Source organism: Anser cygnoides, chromosome 5 (genome assembly GCF_040182565.1).
Source record: "Anser cygnoides isolate HZ-2024a breed goose chromosome 5, Taihu_goose_T2T_genome, whole genome shotgun sequence".
NCBI classification, from domain to species: Eukaryota; Metazoa; Chordata; class Aves; order Anseriformes; family Anatidae; genus Anser; species Anser cygnoides.
This window is the reverse complement of record NC_089877.1, coordinates 5,120,898-5,144,215: the sequence shown is the minus strand read 5'-3', so window position 1 is coordinate 5,144,215 and position 23,318 is coordinate 5,120,898. Positions and strand designations below refer to the sequence as shown.

Here is a 23,318-nt window from a genome sequence, read left to right as displayed (position 1 = left end):
TTCCTTAGTCACACCAGACGTGCCGTGTTCCCTGTCCAGAAGAGGCAGATCATTTTCATTCAGGGCATTACAGAGGCATGCCATATCACACTGGCTTCCATTTTCCATGCACAACACTAAACATTGGTGACTTTCTAACGAGGAGGATTGTCCAGCTGGCTTTGGAGATCCGCATTCACAACACTGCAGATTTGCCCAGTTTGTCAAATGGGCCACTAACTTGTATTATTTCAGGGAGAATCAAATTGGAAGTTGCTTCTTGAACTAATCAGGGCTGATTTGCTCTAAAGTTGCTTCCTGACTTAGATCTCAGGCAAGGAAGTGCTGTAATCAGTTCCCAAGGGCTGTCAGAGTTGTGATGGGATATTAAAGGAATGGTACACTACCTTTTAGAGTTCCCTAATCTTGGTGGCTTCTCATGTTTAGCACAGTTAAACCTGAGCTTGTTGCATACAAAGAGAAGTTAATCTTATGAAGTATCTTTATCTAAGAGAGAGTTTTATTTGAGGCTGCAGAACTGAATTTTGGAAGGAATAACCTCAGTATTCCTTCAGGGTTTGTTACAGTTCAGTTAAAGATATAGATGGGCAGAATTGTTCAAAACCAAACATTTATTACCCATCACAAAAAATATATAAATAATCTTCATGAAAGAGAAAATGAGTCCCCCTGAGTGTCACTGTTTGCATATTAGCCCATAGTACAGGCTCTGCCAAGTTACTCTCTGACTGACTGCTGCAGATGCTCTTTCTCAAGTATTCTGAGTGAGATCTTTAGTGCAAGTCTTCAGGGACAAACAATAGCACCTGTTCCTCACAAGATAGCAGCCCAGTTAGTCCATTCATGTATCTTTAATGAAGCTCTGGGGCAGATGGCAAAAAATGGCATCATCAACAACTTAGCACAGAGGAGACAAAAGGGGAAAGCGCCGATCCAACAATACACTATTTTTATGAATGTGAGGAGACAGAGTCGAAGTGTTTCTCGGGCATCTGCTACCGTCTTGGTTTTCAGAAAGACCTGAGGAACAACTCAGCAATTAAAATTTCTGGGCATGTAGCCGATTTTATGAAGTCCGCCAATCAATCCCTCCTCCCAGCTTCTCCCCCCTCAGTAAAATCAAAATAGAAGAAGAAAAAAATAATAAAGAATAGGGAAAAAATGTAAAAAAAAAAAAAAAAAAAAAAAAAAAAAAAAGTGTCACTGGTATTCATTCTTTATCTTTAACAATACACTTATAAGTGATGCTTATATATTCACTTGCCTTTTAATGCTTACTTGTGCTTCTTGTGCTTTTCGTTTGACCTGTGCTGAAAATTGACATCTATGTATAAAATAATTTAGGCTGAAACCAGCATTGACCCAGGAATAGTATTTCATATGTGCCAGTGGGAAGACCAGTGGGAGGGAAGGGCTGCCATTCAGTGTGGGCTTTTTTCAGTCTGTATAGCTCTGCGAAGTGTAAGCTAAAACTTGCACTCTAAGTATAAGCCGCATTTAGTCAGAGGTACATTGATATATATATAGGCTGGGGGCCTGATCCTGCATTCAGAGTAGTGCTTAGAGGAAGGATAGCAGATAGGCAGAACATGCAGTGGTGATTCTCCACACCTACAGAATTCATTTGAGTGTCTTAGTAGGTCTTTTTGGATATGGTGGAGGGGATCCAACTCCACAGGATTTCCCGGGGAAGAGGCCAATGAAATGACCGTTGTAGGATTTGGCCGTACCTGTATGTTTCAGATGACTTTTATGATACTGCGGTGCCAAGTGTTGCTGTGGGTATGTTTGTACCATCGCTCTAACCACAGTATGTGGTCTGATCTCTCCTATGCCTTGGTGTCTCGTAGCCAACCCCTGGGAAACGCTGGCTGTGTGTGGTGATTGAAACCTTGGGCCCATTTGATTAGACTGCAATTGGAAACTACTGAAAATGATTGTAAAGTGTATCGTTTTGAATTCCTACAGTATCTTGTAGTTGTTTCTTTCAGACAAAGCCTGTGTTTTCATTTGCTGTACTTCCGTAGAGCCAGTGTAAAGTAATACTGTGCAGCAAAACTAGCACCATTTTATCAGAGGTAAATGCCTGTGCTGGGCACATGGGGATCAACTCCAATCTAGCCAAGTTTAACTCATAACCTAAAATGCATAGCCAGGCTTACCTCAGCTAAAATGAAAGAAATAGCTGCTCAAAGCGAGTTTCTTTCACGCCCCAGTGCCATAGCAGTAATTGCACAAAGACCTTTTTATTATAAGTTGATTTTCCTGAGAAATGGATTCAAAAAAATACTGTAAAGTGTTTATTTTTTGCTTGACCTTTATTAACCTACATCTTAGGGCTTTCCCAGGGGAAGAGTTGTTGGTAAATTAGCCCTCATAGACACACACAGTAGCATTTCTGCACTGCATCAATGGTTGTGAAAGTAATGGGGATGTGACAAGAAAATTTGGCACTATTTAAACAATGTCACAGGTCACCATATGGGATTTGACCAAAAAAAGTTTTTTAGGAATTAAAAAGAAAAAAAAAATTGCTTGAAGTGTACTTTAACTTTTTAATAGTATTTAATGCCACCTATTTATGGTAGGATGAGGACAAACTTTTTTTTTTCTGTCCCAAAACCAATTTCTTCCTAAGTTTACTAGCTTTGATATATAAACCATTATATGTTTACTTAACTACTAATCAGACAAATCATAGTCAAATGCTTGCATACTTGTGGGGTTCAGGAATGAAGGATAAGAACTCTTTGTGACCCTAGCCACTGTCTCTGAAACACATGTAGCATAAATTAAGGTACTAGGAAATTAGAATGTGGATTTAACAGACACATTTCCCATTTTCTATATGTTGAATGCAAATCCTAATACCAAGTGAAGTATTTTCTGCTTTTGCATGTTTGCGCTCTTTGATACGTTTATCAAGGTCAAATTAAATTTGATATAGTAGGATTTATTCTGAAATGCTCTCTGAATACAGCTCCATAATTACCAAGCTGCATGATAGTGCATAAAGCTATAAAAGTGCTTAGACAGATGAGCAATTTATAGGTTATAGCGAGGTGTATATGGCAAAGGATGTTAGTTTAATTGGGAGCCAAGATGTTGGAGCCTTAAATCTTAAGAGCTGGGGTGTTGTCTAGGAGACTTTTTAACACTGCGGTGAGATTTTGAAATACCATACCTGACTTGTTGGTAATACATATGAACAATACAATGTTGTAAGATCTCAGAATTAAAATTACCCTAAGGATACTAAAATTTGAACATCAAAGTAGTTACTGCAGTGTTAGGTTACTTCTAAAATGCTTGTCACCCTGCTGTCTGTGACCAGAAATGAGAAAACTTGTGAAAATTTAATAGAAATGCATCTTCTTTTTTATAAAAAAAAACACTGGTATATTAGAAAGGTTTTGTACCTTTTTACATTGTTCTAGGACAGGGAATATTAATTAAAAAAAAAAACAACTGGCAAGAAGTAGGAAAATGTGCAGTTCACCGAGGCTGCTACACCTTTGACACTGAGGGAAAACAATGTTAGTGAGGGCTTTGATGTGATAATGTGAAATTGGCAGGGATTACATTAAGGAGAAGGTTCCGTGGGACTTTGTGAACACAAGAACATTATCAGTACTGGAGAAATACCTGTCAAGACAAATTTGTGCTATTTCTGATCAGAGACTCTCTTCTGTTTAGCAGGTTCAGGGTCATATGCCTCCGCTCATGATCCCAATTTTTCCACACGACCAGCGGACACTGGCAGCGGCTGCTGCAGCCCAGCAAGGATTCCTCTTCCCCCCTGGAATAACTTACAAGCCAGGTAAGCTGACAGGGATGCAAAGCTATTTAACATTTAAAGATATTAACTGTAGCTTCTTATGTGATCTGTCTCATGTAGATGATGCTACACAACTGGGGTAGCTGGTTGGAAATAGTGTGAAGTCTTGCAACTGCTTAAAAGCACTTCTGGTTTGATGGAGTTGAATGGAATATTGGTTATTGAAACATTGTCACATTATTTTACTTTTATTTCCCACAAAATCATTTGCTTCAAATATTGGCCTGCTCATCTACTAATTTGCATCTGGTCTGCCCTGTGCCATTATACAAAAGCTACGTATCTGTAATTAATTGTGTTATCTTCAGTATACTTGTCTTGTGCCAAAATTCTTACTCTTAATTAGTGATAAAAGTCAGAGCAAGTATAATTTAATTATCAGGCTTCAAATGGGCAACTTTTTGTTTGATTTCAATCTGAATAATAAAAGGTTTCAGTAGTTCAATCCCAGTCATCATTCAGGCTTGTAACAGGTCACATAACCTTGCAGTGAAATATGTTTTGAGATGATTTAGCAAATGTTATGATTTCTTTCTTTTTTCCTCAGAGTTTACAGGACTCCTGGGGAATTCAATTAGGGATATAATGGTTTGAAGCTACTTTCAGAGTCTCCTTGTAAACAGGGCTTTAAATGTTTAAAGACACGTTGCCAAAGGAATTCAATGTAGGAAGATAGTTAAGTAAATAAAAGTCAACCTTATTTTCATTTGTACATTCTTTGTAAGTGACCTCAATCCAGAAGCAGCCACCTTATTTTGCTCATTAATGGTATTCCCTGTCAAACTGCCTTTAGCATATTAACCTGATAACTAATAACTACAAAACATAAATACCAGTTTCTTTTTTTTTGACGTTAAATATGAAATGTACAAAGTAAAGCATTGATCCTGCTCCCCCTGATGTTAGTGGTGTTTGTGCAGTTGACTGCAGCAGGAGCAGGGTCATATCCAAAGTAAAGCCTCATAATAGATGATATAAACAGTGAACTAATTAAAAGGCAGGTTGAACCTAAAATCTCTTCTAGCAAGTTTACTTAATGTTGGATGAAGTGAGGCCAAGCAGGATTTCAGCAAGCCTTTCTGTTTGTCCAACTCCCTCCTGCGTCTTTAGTCTTGAGACATTCCTCTTCAAACACCAAGTATTTTTAAAACAGAGAATCTTTTAATTATCTTATTTTCAGTTTTAGAACCCCCAAAGTTCTTTTTCAATTTGACAAACGGACACTGTATGCAGGAACCAGATAATGGAGCTCTGAAAGGCAGCTGGCTCTAGGAGGCACAGGCTGATGGTTATTCACATATATCACCACCTCACAACTGTTGGGGACCAAAGTGAAGAATATTTTCTCTCCAAAGACATGATAAGAATTGCCGCTTGTGGAAATTGTCTACGACGCCCTTGTTAATACCTTTCGTCTTGGAGATGAGAGAGAGCCTGTGCTTTAGTTTCCTTGCTTCTCCCATTTCAGTTGGAGATGCTTTCTGAATAGGGACTATTAAGCTGTTGGTTGTGCATCTCCCTGGAAGGTGATACGTGAAATCACATCACGTTGCTTTTGGCTCTGAAGGTTACCTAGTATGATAATGACTCAGGAGGAAGAATACTAGCATGATTTTTTGCACAAGAACAAATTTTTGCAGTTATCACAAGGTGTTCCTTACAGTACCTATCCTAACACTTTATCAAGCTTATATTGCTTTAACTGTGATCCTGTCGACCTCATAGCAGAAGGTGATAAAGCTTTAGGCCAACTTTTTACTTGCTGGATTGAAGAAAAAGCAATATATAACAAATTTTAAAAGATTGAAATACAGGCAGAAGTCAAGACCTAGCATCTCAGAACAGAGCTAATGGGAACACAGCTAAGAAGCTTGCTAGTGTGTTAGTGGTTTTATCCAGCTGATGCTAGTAAAGGCCAGAAGTCGCAATGATCCGACTATACTCAGTGGCTGGCAAGAAATGAGAATATTTACTGTATTTATTAAATTGTACAGCATGTGTGGCAGAGGTAGCTAGGCAGGTTAGTAGTTTCTGGTGGAGAGAGATCCTGATAAAAAAAAAAAAAAATGTAACTACAGTTGCTATTGATTAATTCCTATTTTTGGCACTCGCAGCACAGTAGTTAAGGAATTAATGAAACTGGAGATTAAGTTACACTCTTTCATAGAGAGGGTTCTTCAAAGTCATTTCTGAGGAATATTTATGAACTTGACTGCTACTACCTGTACTCTTCTACCTTTGTGAGAAATGAAAGTTTCACCTCTAGAACTGTCAGTTTAGAACTCACTCATACTTCTGAGGAAAGATGGGAGATGCATTAACCCTTTCGAGACTCAGAGTTTTCTTTTTGTTTGCCTGCTTGGTTTCTATTTCATTTTACTCTAGTTTGATGTAGGCAAGACTGAGTTTTGACAGTGCCAGTTTTCCTTGACATTCAGAAAATACAGTGAGAGGGTTTTCAATAATAGGAGCTGTGGAAACTGGGGTCTTTTGAAACTCTGTGCCACTTAGGAAATGTCAAATGATTGTGCGCACGGAGCCATTTACTCGCTTAGCCTGCAAAATGGGCTAAATACAAGCCATTTCTGATTTGGAAGCAGCGTGTTGGTGTTAGTGTGCCAGGGCAGCCAGGATAAGAAGTCTTGGTGCATGGGTGGGGTTGTGATTATCACAATCACTGAGGGCATAACTGTAGATATATGCTCATGGGCCAAGTGGGAACCAAGTACATGGCTGTTTAGTTCAATGTCAAGAAGGCAGCTTGAGTACCGTTGCAAATCTGCATTTAAACTCTTCCTTGAAGTAAGAAAATGGTATTCCTGTAACTAACAATGGTGGGTTATGCCCTCAATAGAAAGATCTCTAGAAGAGAAAGAGAATTTAGTAGGCTCTGAGGCCATTCCAGAACATGCCTTAGTGGTTCCTGAACTCCTGGGCTCTAAAATGTGTTATGAATAGAAAACTCATGGAATTGCTGTTATGATTTGCTATTTTGCTGATATGATAGCTATAATTTGTATCTGACAGAACAGTTTCCTACTGCCTAGCAGGATCTATAACATCAGGTGGCAGTAGCCCTCTTCCTCCATGTTTTGGAGCTCTAGGAAGTAAAAGAGGGCAAAGTTAGCAAGAGCTGATGACAAGTAATAATTACATTAGAAAAAAGAATCCCCAAAGTCCCATGCTTCCTTATGTATCTCAAAGTCATGTAATATAATTTTCCGGCATGGTAAGTACTAATTGAGAAATCAGAGCTGCATAGACCACCTAATTAATTTTTTATACATATTTCAGTATTTATACTGTATACTGGATTAATTAAAACTTTAGGATGCTCTGCATCTCAAATGACTGTTGTGACTATTGACCTGCAGAAGCTTGACGAGCTTCGTAGAGTACCTGGTTGTGGGGATTGCCCCTTATTCCAGTGGGAAGCTGAGAGTGGCAGCTGTTAGGAAGCTAATACTTGCCCCAAGATGCCACACAGATAATATGATTATTTTGAATTCCAAGTACAGCAAAGCAGCTACTCTGGCTTTATGACTGTGACCACTGTATTTACTACTTGGAACTGGTGGGTAACATAAGCATTGTTATACTTTCTCTCGCAGTGCAAATTTCCCTTCACTTAACTAAGCACGTGAATCCAGGAAAAGTCAGTGGGCTTGGAGTATCCTTGAATATGATGAGTGTTTCTCCATTAGTGCCCTGGGTCAAGAGGCAGTGAGTGGAATGAGGAGGAAAACAGCTCCTGCCTCCATCTTGCAGTGCCTCAAGTATTACTTCCTTCCAGATTTGTGGCTAAGAGGCAACAAGGAAGCAGGATGATGACAGAGTAAAGATACGGGGTAATGCTAGGCAGCAGCCAGACCGTTCTTTGAGCTACAGAGTGAGGGTGTGCTCTGAGCGCAGAGCAAGAAGGCCACTCTTCATGCTGGCTGTATATTGGCAGTTAGTGCAACCTGGAAACCAATGACCCCTTTTGCTTGATAGTCTTCTGAAAATGTTTTGTGTTCTGTCAGTTCTTTACCAGATGTGGAAAGTACCTATGAAATACATTAATGAAAAGACACTTTGAGGCATGGAGATTGTAAACCTCTAAGTGCTGTTTTTTAAAAAGAAATTTTAGAGTGATATGCTGCAATGCATTTTCAAAGCATGTCTTCATATTTCATATCAAAAGTGTATAAAGACCATGATTAGAATGGTTGAGAAGAAAACCCTATATGCCTGCCTAGGTCATTCTGTTTTATACACTAAAATAATTTGCTATAATGGCAATACAATAAAGTGTGAAAATTAAAAGTATTTTCCTAGGCCAGTGGGAAGAATAGTAAGAAATAAATGTAAATTTTTGTCATGATTCTGTTCTTGCTGTGGAGCAAATCAACAGTAACTCCTCCGAAGTGTCTGAAGACAAAATTAGATAAACCATGACAAAAGAAACTGTCAGAATTACTGTCATCTGGCTTGACCTCAGAGCATTCCAACACTGTGAGATATTTGTCATAAAGCTAATTAAGCTCATTGATTACAATAACTAATCTGCATAGCTAGCATCTTCATAGGTCTGCTGGGTTTCACTGATACCCATCGTTGCAGTTTCCATTTGGAATGGGCCTTTCAGAAGTTTTTCCTGAGGTGGCTTAAATTTTAAACAGCACAGTACTCTATTTTCAGTAAGCTGGTGTTCTTCTTGGCAGGTGAGAACAGAAAATGTACATCAAATCAGCTGTGTACTGAGTTGGCTGTGTATCTTTGCATGGCAGAGGTGCTGCATAAGTCTCATTTCTAATGGAAATTCCCCAGCGCTTAGTCTGTCACGTGTTCCCTGTGGGGTTCTGCTGGTTGGAACAAGGAATCTGTAACCTCAGGATCTGTTTTTGCAAACCATATGTGCCTCACTTCTAACTATTGAGACCTGGAATTGGTAGTAGGCAGCTGAATATTTTCAGCTGGGATTCGCACAAACATTCTTTCCCTGCAGGCAGACAATTGTTAGGGCAGCTGATTTTACTGAGATGTGAGGATGGCAATGAGGCAGTGCTGTGGCAAACCCTGCTTGGATCCTCCCTGTTCAGGAAGACCTGAAGATGTGTCATCAGGCAGAGGAGATGCTGCATAGTGTTGCCTTAGCCAGTTACCTGTGTTAACCTCTTCCTCACTCTTGATGTCCCTGCACAACCAAAATGCACATCAAGCATGGGCATATTGCAGGTGTGGATGTGTGTATCCCTGCTGCATCCCAGCATGTTGTGAGGAGAGGTACGCTTTCCTCTGTCTGCTCATTATGCCTGGAAGTGTAGGTCCTGGAGTATGTGGTCTGTCACAGCTCTTCCGCTGCTGTTTCCTATTATTCTGTGATTATACAAGGAGAGTGTGCAAGTGGCAGTTTGAGATCCATATGTGAAGAGACAGGTTTTAAGTTATAATCCCCAAATGGGCAAACCATCATCAAACCAAAAACTTTGTGAGTCAGATGAGGAGAGTCAGTTTGTGTCTTCCAATTGTGTTTTAGGAAATATGGGTAGTAAACCAATGACTTTCCCTACTGTGGGTCTCACAAGAGCCGTCTCTTCTTTTGGCCAGACTTCTTTCATTTCCTTACAGCTCACAAAGCCACGGTCTGGAAAGTAAGTCCATACATCTTATAAATAAAATCCACTAGGCTTCATCGCTTCATCCAAGACAAACAGAGAAACATTTACATTATCTCTATGTCGAATAGCATGGTACAATTGTGTGCTGATTTTATTCGCTTGGAAATGTTGCTCAACCTGACAAATGAAACAGAAGTCTGGCATACTTTTCCATGGCTTGTAAACACCAATTTATATATAAACAGCAGCAGCCAAATGTAAATAGACAATCAACGCAGCAAGGAGATTGAAGAGATCAGTTTGCAAAACATGACAGATTTTCTTCTTTTGGCATTCTTCGCAGTCCTGGTTATCAAAGGCCAGCACACACCGGTACCTAAAGCAGACCTGTTTGAACATGTTCTGTCTTCTTTTGTATAAATTTAAAAGAATGTATCCTCACGCAAGCATTCCAAATTAAGGAACAAATTTGAAAAAAATTGCTACAATATATTGACTGATTTCTTGCCAAGACAGCTACTGAGAAGCTTCTTGATCAATTCTTGCACTGGGAAAATTAGACGGGCAAAATATGTACATTCTGTAATTAAAAACTAAAATCAACCCATTCCCTGCATGCTCAGTTTCCTCAAGGGGGAAAAAAGAAGAAGATACCTTTGCTCTGCTTTTACTGCTTGGTGTCAGCAAAGTATTCCAGTGCTGACAGAGTATTAATTTTTGTTCTCAGCATAATGGCACTACTAACACACTGGGACTTAACCATAATTTAGGGTATTAAAACAAGGAAAAAAAAAAGAACAGCATTATGTGTTCATAATAAATAAATGGCGTAACTATAAAATTATACTTTCCCGTAACAAAAGAACTGTAGCCAACAGGTGAGCAAGAGAACACTACAGGGTGTGGTAGAGATACTACTGAGTTAATTGTGAAGCCAAAAACTCTGTATGTGTGTGTGTATAAAATATCTGGCTATTTCAAACCATAGGAGCGTGACAGCTGTGAAAAAGGAGTGCCGCAGGGAATTCTTCTAGAGTTTGTTTTTTTAAAAAAATATGTTTGACATGGAAAATGTTTTAGTACAAATAAAGCAACTGGTATTGAACTTAAAAAGTGTATGTGGAGGGGGAGGGAGAAAGAAGAGATTGCTGTGTGGAACAGGAATGAATAATTCATGATATTTAAAGAAAGAATGCCTCCAAAATGTTCTGCAAGGCAGTTCATGCTGATAACTCGGATGGTTATTTTCCCCCCCATTTAAAGCATCATTAATTCAACATCTTTGTGATTTTTTTTAAACCTTGTAAGATACTTCTGAAAGAAACATTATTTAACTTAGTTTAGGGTCTTATTTATTCAGATAATTTCATATAAATATCAAAGAGATGAGTAGAATTGCTTAACCATAAAAAGAGACAGCTTTAGTACTTTAAGAAAAGATCTAGGCTTTTTGTTGCCTTTTTTTTTTTTTAAGGAAAAAAAAACAAACAACCAACAAACAACATCATTGCAAACTAAAATCAACCTCATGGAAGGGGGAAAATAAGAGGAGATATTTTGAACATTACTCCATAGGACACCAGTACAATATAGTGTTAGTGAATGCATTGTAGCTGAGCTCCCTGTGCAATCAGAAGCCAATTGTTACTGGACTGTGTACAAGCTCATACTGTGCTCAATGGCCTGATGAGGTATTATGGATATGATGCAAAGAGACCTTGTGGATTAAGCATGTACAATTTATTAAAAAAGTGAAACAACTGAACATTTAAACTGAGCTGAACACAATGGCACTTCAGGTGGTAAATAGGAAGAGTTCTGAGGAATCCAGTGACTGCCAAGACTTCAGGTGTCACTATTTATCTGAGGGGGTTGACAAAAACAATCTAACTCATGGAATGTCCTGACTATATTATTTTGGATGTCAGTATTTTCTGTCGTTATTACATTATGCTTTCAGCATGGAAAAGTTCAGACAAAACAGACCGATTATGATAAATCTCAAAAATGTACAGGAGAGCAGCCTGTTAAAATGTAGCCTACAGATAGTACGTAACACTGACTTTAAATAAGAAGCTTGAGATGAAGTGATACTCCATTAAGTCATAGTTACAGTGTAATTTATCCTTCACTGTATTAATTTTTCTATTACAGATTTCACTGTTAAACTGCTTCAGCCTTCATTCACTCTTTACATGGACTGAGTCTCAACAGCACCGTGCAATGTAGTGTTGCACTTATTTTGGATCGGTAGTATCTCTTGTTTTCTGAAGTATTTGCTGACCACTCAATGCAGTCGGCACACATTTTCAGTTCCCAGAGATATTTTTTTCCTCTGTGAACCACTGGGGTTTCCTCGGCTGTCTTACCTGTGTGTCTATGGCCTTAAGCCCCATTTTGTGCCCAAGCTTACATGCCTGATTTGAGCATTGCTTTTGAAAACGAAAATCATGAGTATCACATTTATGTTTTGCCAGTTTGCCTACCAGCTATCTGTTAACAAAAAAGTTCCAAGGGAGCGTGGCAAGTCTGTGCCCAGCGAAGCCTTTTGTTTTTGCAGATGTTTAGGCTTAAAGGAGTGCTGTGGAGCACAGGCAATCCTAGGTCCATGTTTGCACTTGTCTGCTGCTATTCTCTGTTCATTGTCTGAACTTGCACGCATTGTTCTCCCGACAGGTGATAACTACCCTGTGCAGTTCATTCCATCAACAATGGCAGCTGCTGCTGCTTCTGGACTCAGCCCTTTACAGCTCCAGGTATGTGCCAGAACAAAAAAATGTGGGATCGAAGCCAACATTTTAGGGGAAAACTGCTAACCAGCTGTATGCTAAATAATAGTCTGAATGTTAAATAATTTTTGAGCACAGCCCAGGAGGATTAACACCTTATGTACTTACAGTACTGCAAATACAGCAATATGCGGCCAACATTGCTACTCTGAGTGAAAGACATTCTTCTGTGTATTTTACATCAGCAGAGTTAATCGTATATTTTTAATTATATGATGAATTGATGGGAGACATGTTCAAAGATATTTTTCTACTTTATTTTGATTTAGGCTTTCCACTATAGCTGCACTGTGCTACGTTTAACTGGGGCAGTGAGTGTATCAAAACCATTTTTTTTTTTTTCTCAGACAGCGTGGGGTTGACAATACAATAAATTGCAAACTCTTTTGGCTTCTGTATTTAGGTAATCTCTACCTTTCCATGCATTAAGCTGGTCAGATGCCAAGCATGGTCAGGAGCCTTGGTTTGGTCGTTTATTTATTTTTGGCATATATAGAATGAAATGTTGTGAAAGAAAGATTTATGTGCCATATTATTAGCTAGCTTTTTTGCTGCAAGAAGTTTTTAATTTCACAAGAAAAGACACAACAATGTCATAAATAATGAAGAAACAGTCAAAAGCTTTCAGAGTTAAAATGTGTGGAAGGGAAGTGACAGTGAACATGAGAGGAAAGGCCATTAAAGATGCATGTAACTATTTGCAAGTAAACCTTTGAAACCCCTGTTAGAGCTGGGTTCACATTTGAAGTAGAAATAAATTGTGCCTGGAGTAGCAATGTACTGCCATGTTAATATCCAAGTATCTACTTTGTTTACCCTTCTGCAATTATACCATTTTTCAGAGGGACCAAAGCAAATTAAACATCCTATTGTCTCTGCTGAGTGCTGATAGGAACTTCTTGCAGAGTTAACGTAGGATAAGTGAGAACGGGACCAAAACTCACTGTGTACTCAAGGTCCAGAACTGTCAAAAAATACCCCTTCTGCTTATGTCTGACCTAACCTAAAAGCAGAACTGGGAAAGGTAACACCCTGACACTGAAGGGAAAGATCTCCCCAAATACTTTTGGGTCATGATAATAATATATTAAGACTACCTTGGACAGACTTCAGACCAAAGGGGAGTTTTTCAAAAGGAAAAATACCAGGTACTCATTTTTAATTTTTTTTAACCTTTGAAAATCTGTATTTGCATACTTACTGAAGCAAAAATCACATTAGCTGTAGTTGAGAAAATACTTCAGAAATCAGCTTTTGTGAACAGAAAGACTATTTTTGCTACCTTTGACATTCAGTGCAACAAATAGCTTACACAAGACTGTAATGCAGGAAGGGATAAAAAAACAAATAAAAATGCTAAACTGCAACAGAAAAAGGGTATAAAACACACACACCATTCTTTTTTTTGTTGTTGTTTTCAAAGATCCAGTTTTAGCTGGGGCCCACAGATCTATTTGCACATCAGCTCTGATCAGAACCTACAGCAATAGTGCAATTTCATTAATTTTCAGAAATGATAGACTGAGTTGTTAAAATTGACATGCACAGTTAGAGAAAAGAAAACAACCATAGAAGAAAGTCGTGCTAATAAATCCTGAAAGATTTGAGTGCTTGAGGGCACAGAATTTCCCTTCAGATGTATTTATTATAAAAGAAAGCTTTTTTGTTTGTTTCCCCCCTTTCTTTTTTATTTGAATTTCACTTCTGTGGTATTTCAAAACATTTAATGTTTCATGGTCATAAGAGCTTAATTAAAAGAGTACTTGGCCTTCAGCTGGTTCCTGCTCATCTGATTGTCAAACTTTGAGTAAATGAGTAAATTTTACTCATTCCTAGTATTAACATTTTCTTTGTGTAATTTCCCTAAGTGTTCCCTAAAAATATATATATTTGGGTATATTTGTGGGAGGGAATTTGTTATATTTGATGTGTCATGAAGACTGTTAAGAGTGTAGCATTTCAGCTCATATTTTTCATCTTTGCTTCCATTCCCTGTTCTTTCTCCATCTTTCTTCCTTTCTTCCATACACCCCACCCACTTATTTATTTACTTGAATGCTGTGATCATGGTATGTGCAGATTCCTAAGTGCTTAAAAATACTGGTCACAAAACTAATCTATGTTCCTTCCAGCCAGTGGGAGAAATAGCTAATTCATTTGCAGGTTTAGGTTTGTTTCTACATGTGAGTGTGTGTGTTTGGAGAACATGGGTAGGGAAAGCTATTGCAATAAAACAAGCATTGCAGGAGCTCTAACATTTGAACTTTACCAGGGCATTATATAGATTATAAAATTATATTCTATAATCCACATCCAGCTGCAGTGGAAATTCTCTGACAGCTTCAAGCTTGTAACCTCTCCTCTTTTTTCACTTATGTTGTTGGGGATGATTATGCTTTGAGTAGGAGTTAGTAGCAATTTTGTGTTCTCATCCTTCTGTGTGTAAGGACAGCTTCTATGGAAACTCTGAATCTAATAGGACAGAAAACAATTTACTCCCAGGTACTTCATGTAACAACAGCAATTATTCCACAGAGGATGTTTCTCCAGTGGGCAATTTGTAACTAAAGGTTTGCCAATTTTATTGAAACTGTTTAGCACATTGGTATCAAAATGTATTTTCTCTGGATTGTATGCCTGTGTTTCACCAATGGATAATGCATCACCTTGAGTTAAAAATCTTTATTGAAGTCATATGTAGGAATTTCTCAAGTAACTAGTTTCAGTATCACGGGCCTTGCAAAAAAAAATTAAAAAATAAATCATTCTCCTTCAACAACAAACCTGAATATAAATCCCACATTGTTATCCATCCACTCGTGAAATTTTGCATCACATTGATTAGCTCTTGGTAAAGCACCATTAATACTCAGATGTAGCTTTCAGTATTCTGAAAGAAAGTTAAAGTTACTACACATTTACACCAGTCCGCGTTCCAGAATTGGCAGCATGCTCTGCTCCAGGTTGACATCAGGTAGCTTTTTGTTTTGTTTTGTTTTGATACTGGTCGCGTGAGGGCAATGGTGATGATGAAGGTGACAAAAATATAAACTAAAAAAAATCTGTCCCGCATTTCCTATTGACAGCCCAGCCTTGTCTCACTAGTTCCTCAACAATTTGGCCAAGATTTAAAGAATATGTGTGCTAGATCCAAGCCTTGTTAGGGACTCTCTGAGTGGGAGAGAGCCTTGCTGGTGAGTTTAAGAAGAGGGACCAAACCAGGTCACCCCTCTGGCTTCAAAACACTGTGAGTGAATCCAGCCACATCAACCTTCTGCTAAATAGTTTGCAATTATATTACCAAATGCATCAGCAGCAGGTATGCGCAGTGATGTGTGAGCCAATTCTGATGCATGTGTATGACAAAAGCATGTTGCTTTTAATTAACCAGTTTGAGCAGAAAAAACTGTCAATAATTTTCCCTTTGCTCCTCTTTTATATACCCACCTTCTCTGCCATTTCTCTCCTTTCCTGTTTCCCTGAATTTTGTTCCTAGTTGTCAAATGATTGCAGTGATATTAACTGATTCTAGATATGTGTGCAGAGTAATCTTGCTAAAAGAGTGAACATGAAATTGGTTTTCCCAACTCGTGGTGCTGGTAGCAGTAGCCTAGTTATTGGGAAGTCCCAGTGGTGGCAGAGGTGGCACCTATATGTCCTTGCTTTCAAACAAGGAATGTTACGGTATGCTCTTTATGGTTTAAACATCTGCCTTAATTCTTAGATGCTTCTACAAAGCAGTCTATGTGCTAAATAAGGAAATGTCGCAACTCTCACAACCACAACTGATAAACTGTTGATAGAAATGGAAGCACTACAATGATGCTAGTTGGAGTTATTCCTAAACAAAGTGAGCACTAGGAAAAAAAGCAAAGCAAAAAAGCTTTAGTTCATAACTTCTTTCCCAAACTATTTGTCCTTCAAAATTTATCACTTATAACCCTAATGAACCTTGGCAAGTCTTAACTGTAGTTGCAGCTGTGTTCTTGAAGCCTGAAGTTTTTATAATTCATTAAAAAAAATGTAAATCTTAGCTAAACACATATTTGTCTATTTCTGCTCTCCCCTCCCATCTCATTCTACTCCTTCATACCTTCTTCTAATTGCAAACAAAGTAAATGACCTTTTGTTATACCGCTGGGTGCGGATCCAGCGCACCGCTGAAGCATTGCATAGCCTGCCTCAGGGGCACAATATTAGTAGAGTGAAGGCCAAAGAATGCTATTTTTAGTTGAACAGTTCAGCAGATGGAGGCATGAATACTCATATATCTGAAGGTTGAGGGGTTTGAACCGTTAATTTTGATAATGTATTTAACCCTGGGAACAATCAGAAACTGTAACTCTAAGGTTACAATGCTTTTGACCTTTAGAGAACAGAGGGCACTCAGTACAGTAAACAATATATTACATTTCTACTTATTCCAGTTCTCTCACACATATAAATTTCAGGACACAGTTGACATTTGCTTTCCTCAGCTATTTTAGGGCTGGTCCTTAAAGCAAGTCAAGAAGAATGTGCAGGAAAGAAGCCAACGTAATGCGACAGTCATGTAAATACAGCCTTTAAATAGCTAAGATGTTACATGTGGCCTTTTATGAAGAAATATTATTCTCAGGAACTAGAATCTTGGTGACTTATTATTTCAATGAAAAAGTTGTTTTAGTGGACTGCTTCTCTTATGGAGTTTCCTCTATATGTTGTAAACTTAAAGCAATTTTTTAGTGGGGCTAATGTGATCTGATAGTGATAGCTTACACTGGAGGTGATTTGGTCCCACTCCGGTACCACATCATGCAAAGTGATGTACCTGCCTTATGTCTTATTAAATGATGCATGCTCCTCTTCAACAAATATAGCAGTTAAATATTACGCAGCTTAAGTATTTCTAATTAAAATATCTCCATGTGTCAGCATACTGGTAATGTATTATTTTAATCCATTTATTTTGTTTATGAAACAGTGACATATGTTTAGATTGTGAAATATATGAGCCTTAAAAATCACTTTATTGAAGAAAATTAATTTCTACAATGCTGTCTCAGTAATGTGTTCACTCACCCAGTCAGTCACTGGCAGGGCTGCCAGTCTTAATGTTGGTTAGACACAGTTTAACAGTTTTATCTGACATAACACTCTCAGATGTAGGCAATAATAATTTTTTCAAATGCAAAAAAGATGGGCCTTTCCTTTTTCCTTTTTTTTTTTTTTTTTTTAAACACAATGAAGAATGGGGATTGGGTAAATGTGAAAGAGATTTGGTGGGACCAATCAAAATTAAAAACAGCCAGTTACCTTTTCAAAGTTAGACACTGTAATTTGTTTGTCAGTGGGTAGATGTTTGGGTCAGCACTGCGAGTGAGTGACTGTCAGCGGGAATTCCTATAAGACAAGTAATTTCCCTCAATGTATTACTGACAGATTGCTCACTTCTTCGAATCACTAGAGAAAACAAACTTAATATTGTTACAGGCAGAGTTTCTGTCTTCATTAGCCTTACAGAATGATTTTATCTAGCATTCAAAGACTACTGAGCTCTAGGTGGGCATAATTTAACAGAATCTTCCTTATTATGATACAGTGAATTGTGGCCTAAATTAAGGGAATGGTGTGTGCAAATTTCAGTGTATGGAAGTAGTAAATTAAATATTTTGGTCCTTTTCTTATGTAGAAATTTAGGTTGTAGCAGAGGAAGGAAAGAGGTTAAAAGAAGGTTTTATTACTGCTCTGAGAGACCAAGTAAGCCCTTTAATGAAAATAAAATTAAAAATATGCCAAGCTTGCAATACTTAAGAAAATTTAATTAAAATCAATGAAATAGTTATACTTGTGCCTTTCTCTACTTGAATGTTTATGTCTATGTATAATATCTGTGTTATCAAGTTGAATTATATCAGTGGCAGCATCAATGAAAATGATATCATTGAGTCAATATTTTATCATATAACCTCCTTTCTTTGCAGAATTTCTTAATACTCCATCTTTCCCCTACTGCTTCTTATCTTCAGCCCTGAATTATCTTATAGACTCATTTTCATAAGAAAGGACAGCCCATCAAAATTGAGACTTTTTGCCATAACCTATCAATTCTGATGAAATTGTTGCCAGAATTTTCCTGGCTCCTTCAGTATAGGCATTCCTAGTAAAACGAGGAATTCTCCCTGTTTTCTTCAGCTTAGTGAAAAAAGACAAACAAAACCATTAGCTAAAGTAATCAGCCTGGTACAGCCAGCAGCATTACAGCTGCAAGACCCTTTTCTCACCCATTTAATGCCCTCTATCTCCAATAACTTCTTTAAACAGCAACTCTTTGTTACTTTCATTCTTGCTTAATGGAACAGTGTCGCATTATGTAATAAAAAATTTATAGAACAGTTTAAAAAAGAGGCTTTTTCTACAGTCTGTAGCAGTTCTAGTACTTGTCTTGGATGTGGCAAGCCTAAGTCCAGTCTTGGGCTTGTCCTTCCTGCCGCAGGAAGGACACTGACCACCAGACTGTCACCAAGCCTGGAACAGCTCTCTCTTTCTGTTCCCTTCAGATGGCCAAGCTCTCCTCCATCCAAAGTGCTCTCATCCTGCACCTGCTCTCTTCCCCCATGCAGGAAAACTTTTCAATCTGGCAGCTAGGGATCAGGCTCCTGGCGTGATTCCCATCTTTTGCACCTTTCGATCTTACCAAGCAGGACAGCTGCCTTCCAGGCCCATATGCTCTGTTACAGGGAGAATTTACCATTGGGATCATAAATGGCACTGAAATAAACTCACTTATCAGGAAACTTGTATGTTTAAAAGCATGTCATCCTTATAGCCTGGATTGCAGGAGGTTTCCCGTGTCTCCAGTCTGTACTAAGGCGGACGCTCAAACCCAAGTGACTGGAGGAGGCTGAGCCCCCAGCGTCAACAAGACTTTCCTGCTGCCTTAACCACTGGCAGCCCCTCACTGAAAGCCCAGACTCTATTTTAAAATAATTGTGCTTTGCAAAGCTCCCTCCCTGGGGTGTGTATCCACTCAGAAGCCAATAAGAAGCAAATAAGTTACTGCTGCATTTACTCATAGAGCACCAGAGGCACCAGTGCTACAGTGTGCCATTAGGGGCTGAGCACGTTTTTTAAAGCTCTTTTAGAACCGTGGCATCCCTTTGGGGAGCAGGCTGACTGTGAGGCATTCTGTGAGCTGGCAGTTGGATTCCTTCAAGCTTTCTAGAAATGTATATGGTGTATGCCTTACAGGAATTAGCTGCAAGTGAATATGTTTCTGCAATTTTACTATAGTTCTGATAACTATAGAGTAAGCTGCTTAATTTGGATACAAATACAAACATGAAGGGTTTTTGCCTGTGAAGGTGTTAGCGTATTCAGATGTTTAAAAACTTAGCAGCAATCAGATTAAAGGCAAACTTGTTTTTACATTGTACACAAAAGAGAATACGCTTCTGTGTCATCGTTCTTTCCTAACTGATATGGTAAGAGAAAACTTAACAATTCACCTTTCATCTGTAGTAAAAATCTCAAAAAACTAAAAACATTAAGGTTGGTTAGGTGGGAGCTTCTAGGTCTAGACATACACACACACAGGGTGTGTGCACTCACAGGAAACAGAAGAATTTTAAAGAGTTGTGGACTGGACAGGTATCATCTGCCTTGTTTTAGAGGGTGTTTGGTTGTAGAGAGCATCATCTTCCACTGACCCAGTTCAGAAAACAAGGGAAATTCATAGAAGATGAGTTAGAACTCCCCATATCAGTGTGTAGATATCACTCTTTAATAGAGCCTTGTTAGAAGATGGAATAGGAATGGTATTGCCTCCTAACACCCTGCTTGTCAACGATGTTGGTTGTGTATTTGGTCTGTGATGCTTTTGAAATCCTTATGATTGAGAAAGCAGAAAATCATCCCAACTCACAGAAAGTAATGAAATCACCTGTTTATTCTTAAGACTCAGCATGAAGGTTGCATATTGCTGTGGGGCACAACAGAAGGCTTGCATATCAGTCCTGAAAGAAAGAGGCTGGAGGGAGGATCTTAAGGAAAAAGGGAAAGAAAAACAAAGCATGCTTAAGTGTCAGTGTTAAGGGATTATTCGAGACCTAAAGAAATCATTCACAAAATTTAGTAAAGTCAGCACAAGAATGCCCATATTTTGGTGGTCTGCTTGAAATACAGCAAATAGCTAAGCATGAAAGCAAATGAAGAAATATTCCACATGCAAGAATAGTGCAAGTGTGTTATCATGCCCACTGGTATTTTTGGAAGTGAAGTGAACAGTAAAGAGAGGTAAAGTCCTTTGAAGGAGTTGCACCATTTGTCCTACAAACTAGAAAAAGTCACCAGATTTAACTAGTTTACGGTTTTATTAAGTAGCACATCTGGGAACTATCCATAGTAATCTATATATAATATATAATATATAATATAGAAATAAGTCTATCCCAAAGAGTTGTGGTGAATGGAGTCAAATCCAGTTGGAGACCGGTCACTAGTGACACCCCTCAGGGCTCAGTACTGGGGCCAGTCATCTTTAATATCTTTATCGATGATCTGGATGAGGGGATCGAGTGCACCCTCAGTAAGTTTGCAGATGACACCAAGTTAGGTGCGTGTGTCGATCTGCTCGAGGGAAGGAAAGCTCTGCAGGAGGATCTGGATAGTCTGGACCGATGGGCTGAGGTCAACTGCATGAAGTTTAACAAGGCCAAGTGCCGGGTCCTGCACCTGGGGCGCAACAACCCCAAGCAGCACTACAGGCTGGGAGATGAGTGGCTGGAAAGCTGCCTGGCGGAGAAGGACCTGGGAGTACTGGTTGATAGTTGGCTGAATATGAGCCAGCAGTGTGCTCAGGTGGCCAAGAAGGCCAACAGCATCCTGGCTTGCATAAGAAGCAGTGTGGCCAGCAGGTCTAGGGAAGTGATTGTCCCCCTGTACTCGGCTCTGGTGAGGCCGCACCTCGAGTACTGTGTTCAGTTTTGGGCCCCTCGCTACAAGAAGGACATGGAGGTGCTTGAGAGAGTCCAGAGAAGGGCGACCAAGCTGGTGAGGGGTCTGGAGAACAAGTCTTACGAGGAGCGGCTGAGGGAGCTGGGGTTGTTTAGCCTGGAGAAGAGGAGGCTCAGGGGTGACCTTATCACACTCTACAGGTACCTTAAAGGAGGCTGTAGCAAGGTGGGGGTTGGTCTATTCTCCCACGTGCCTGGTGACAGGACGAGGGGGAATGGGCTAAAGTTGCGCCAGGGGAGGTTTAGGATGGATGTTAGGAAGAACTTCTTTACTGAAAGGGTTGTTAGGCATTGGAATGGGCTGCCCAGGGAGGTGGTTGAGTCACCATGCCTGGAGGTCTTTAAAAGACGTTTAGCTGTAGCCCTTAGTGATATGGTTTAGTGGAGGACTTGTTAGTGTTAGGTCAGAGGTTGGACTAGGTGATCTTGGAGGTCTCTTCCAACCTAGACGATTCTGTGATTCTGTAATTCATCCAGTACAGACCATCTATTCTGCTGTGGTGTTCAACACCTCGGGGAGGGCTAAGATCAGGTCTCATAATCATTTAAATGCGGTCCCAGCACTTCTGTTGAAATATCGTCACACCCACAACGTATCAGAAACCGTGGCAGGCTTATGTGAAATACATGTTTACTGGAGCAAAATACATGAGCGTACAATGAATTTGTAACAGTAAATTCCCAGATACCTAGTTTTGAGGTGTAAATGTGAGTTTTTTAGATGTAATTTTTATAAGCTGATTTGAATATGTTTTGCATAATTTTGTGTGCATTTCCTTTAAGGAAATTATTTAATTTTCCTTGAAGGTGCATGAAAGTTCTAAATATACAGTAAAAGATCAGTGTGAGAGATCTGCCAAGCAGCCTGTAAAGCACAATTATTGGTAATGGTTTAAAATACCTGTAAATGGCGCTTGTTTTCTGCTGCACAAAGAAAACATTTCACTGTTTTCTGCATTTAAATATACATTTTAAATATGTTGACTTATCGGGTAACACAGCAGGCTGAACAGGGACAAGCCATTTTTAATGGTATGTTAATTGAATGGGATGCTATAGACGCACCTGAGTGACTTTTTTTCCAGATGTGCCCCAGCTGACTGATAAAGCTTCTACTGATCAGTAGAGCTGATGTATATTTATTATATCCTTGTCTTCTGTCCATTTTTGCTAGTGAAAATAATAGAATGGCTGCAAGCTACCACATGAACTGTCTGTGTCTCTTATAAAAGTATGAAAACATTACAGCTTCCAACCCCAAGCAACATTTTTGAAAATTCAGCTCTTAATTGTAGAGCTGCCTTGGCGTCTTCTCACAAGACGGGGACCCAGACATGGGAATTATGAGAGGTAGTGGGAGGTAAAGAAGGGCTCTTCCTTTTTCTTGCCTTGCACCCATTTATTGGTGGGATGGCGTCTCATTATTCTGTCATGGGAGCCCATAGAAATCTAATTGTAGTGCTTTCGCCTCTCAGTATGATTAGTGGTGGGTGACTGTTCAGTTTTCTTGTTCTATGTCTGTATAGTTCCATACAGGGAAATATCACAATAGCTGTACTTGGCAACTTGTTCGTCTGTGTGGTCAGACAGTGAATGAACCCACCAACCTGTGCCAGACCTTGCAAAATATTTCTAGAGAAGATTTATTGCCACTTATTTTTTCTGTTCTGGTTTCTTTTTCTTTTATTTAAGCCTCTGATTTTTCTGTCTAGCCAGGTTGACAGACCTAGAAGGTCCACACTAGAAGCAGCAATTGTACAGCCGTCTTCTGTCCTGAATTGATTTAATCCTGTAAAAATCCCTGTAGGATTAGGAGAATAATTATATTTTTAGACCCCTTCAGCTAGGACTGTCTACATCACTGGCAGTCATACCAGTGACACGGACATGTGCTTACTAGGAAACTCATTCACCAACTCATTTCACACAGTTCAACAAGCAGTTACTCATAATTGCTTATAATCCTGCTGACATGAGCCAGAATGAAACTCCTGACTTCTCTCACAAAACCCATCTATGTGCTGCCATTATTTTTTTTTTAATTTAGAAATACATGAGATTCTGAAATACAACTTTTGATGAGCTTTGATAGCTATCA

General features: G+C 39.0%; 1 protein-coding gene across 29 annotated transcripts in view; it reads left to right on the top strand.

The window, feature by feature from the left end:
- The window catches only part of SOX6 (SRY-box transcription factor 6), a 415,066-nt gene that overhangs the window by 309,213 nt on the left and 82,535 nt on the right, over positions 1-23,318 (top strand). For 27 of the 29 annotated variants that reach the window (XM_066997629.1, XM_066997630.1, XM_066997638.1 and 24 more), the window contains 2 exons: positions 3,697-3,820; positions 12,115-12,194. In XM_066997629.1, the coding sequence (XP_066853730.1) occupies positions 3,697-3,820; positions 12,115-12,194 (204 nt within the window). The remainder of the gene's footprint in view (positions 1-3,696; positions 3,821-12,114; positions 12,195-23,318) is intronic. The other 2 variants (XM_066997636.1, XM_066997634.1) reach the window with 1 other exon arrangement.